General features: G+C 61.7%; 1 protein-coding gene across 1 annotated transcript in view; it reads right to left on the minus strand.

Annotated features, from left to right (window-relative positions):
- Positions 1-908: 908 nt before the first annotated feature.
- TMEM98 (transmembrane protein 98) overlaps positions 909-1,166 on the minus strand; it is a 20,695-nt gene continuing 20,437 nt past the window's right edge. The window contains exons 3-4 of the mRNA XM_009999328.1: positions 1,060-1,166; positions 909-972 (exon numbers count right to left, since the gene is read on the minus strand). The exon at positions 1,060-1,166 is cut by the window's right edge and continues 43 nt beyond it. Of these exons, the coding sequence (XP_009997630.1) occupies positions 909-972; positions 1,060-1,166 (171 nt within the window). The remainder of the gene's footprint in view (positions 973-1,059) is intronic.

The following is a 1,166-nucleotide window of genomic DNA, read 5'->3' on the forward strand; positions in this document are numbered from 1 at the left end:
ACCCGTGAGGTCACAAGGGACATCTGGCCACTGGACATGTCAACGTGGCTGACTCTCCACCATGACAACTGGTGATGCCACTGTCCCCTCCCCCCGTGAGGTCACAAGGGGCAACTGGCCTCTGCCAACTGGACAATGGAGGCTTTAAGGTGGCCAATGTCCCATGGGATGACTGGCAGGGCCACCACACCCTGCCCTCATGGGTGTGAGGTCACAAGGGACAACTGGCCACCAGTCATGGCTGACTCTCCACCAGGACAACTGACAATGCCACTGTCCCCTCACTGCACCCGTGAGGTCACAAGGGACAACTGGCCACCGGACATGTCAACGTGGCTGACTCCCCACCAGGACATCTGATGATGCCACTGTCCCCTCCCCAGAGCCATGAGGTCAAAAGGGACAACTGGCCACCAGACACAACTGGCCACTGGACATGTCAACGTGGCCCACTCCCCACTGGGACAACTGGCAGTGCCACCATCACCTCCCCACAGGTGTGAGGTCACAAAGGACAACTGGCCACCAGACACCTCAGTGTGGCCACCTCCCCACCAGGACAACTGACAGTGCCACTGTCCCCACTCCCTCCAGGAGGTCACAAGGGACAACTGGCCTCCACCACCTGGCTCCTGCCAAGTGGACACCAGTTGGATGGGGGCTTTGCCAGCTGTCCTGGTGGAGAGCTGGCAGTGTTGAAGTGTCCAGTGCCCAGTTGTCCCTTTCCCTTGTCACCTCCCTCCCCCATGTGGGACAGGGATGGTGGCTTCGCCATCGGGAGCATGTGCCTCAGTTTCCCCCCCTGCAGAATTGGGCTGTGGAGGTGTCCACCCCTCTTCTCCCATCCTGCTGGGTCACCCCGCAGTGTTTGTCCCCCTCCATGGGTGTCCTTGTCCCCCCCAGTGATGTCACCTGGCATCCAGCAGCTTGGGGTCCAGCGGCGGGTACATGGATCTCACCACGTCATCCACCCTGCCAGCAGGGACAGTGTCAGCCCTGGGGGGACACCCTGGGACACCCTCTGTCACCCTCCCCCCAGTGGGGACACCCTCCTGTCACCTGGGGCTGATGCGTTTGGCCACCACGATGATGTCACCCAGGCTGGCCGGGGACTTGACGCGGGCACCCGAGCCCATGGTCATGGCCACCAGCTTCTCTGTCAGCGT

The sequence above is a fragment of the Chaetura pelagica genome, unplaced genomic scaffold (assembly GCF_000747805.2).
Source record: "Chaetura pelagica isolate M959 unplaced genomic scaffold, ChaPel_1.0 scaffold625, whole genome shotgun sequence".
Lineage (NCBI taxonomy): Eukaryota > Metazoa > Chordata > Aves > Apodiformes > Apodidae > Chaetura > Chaetura pelagica.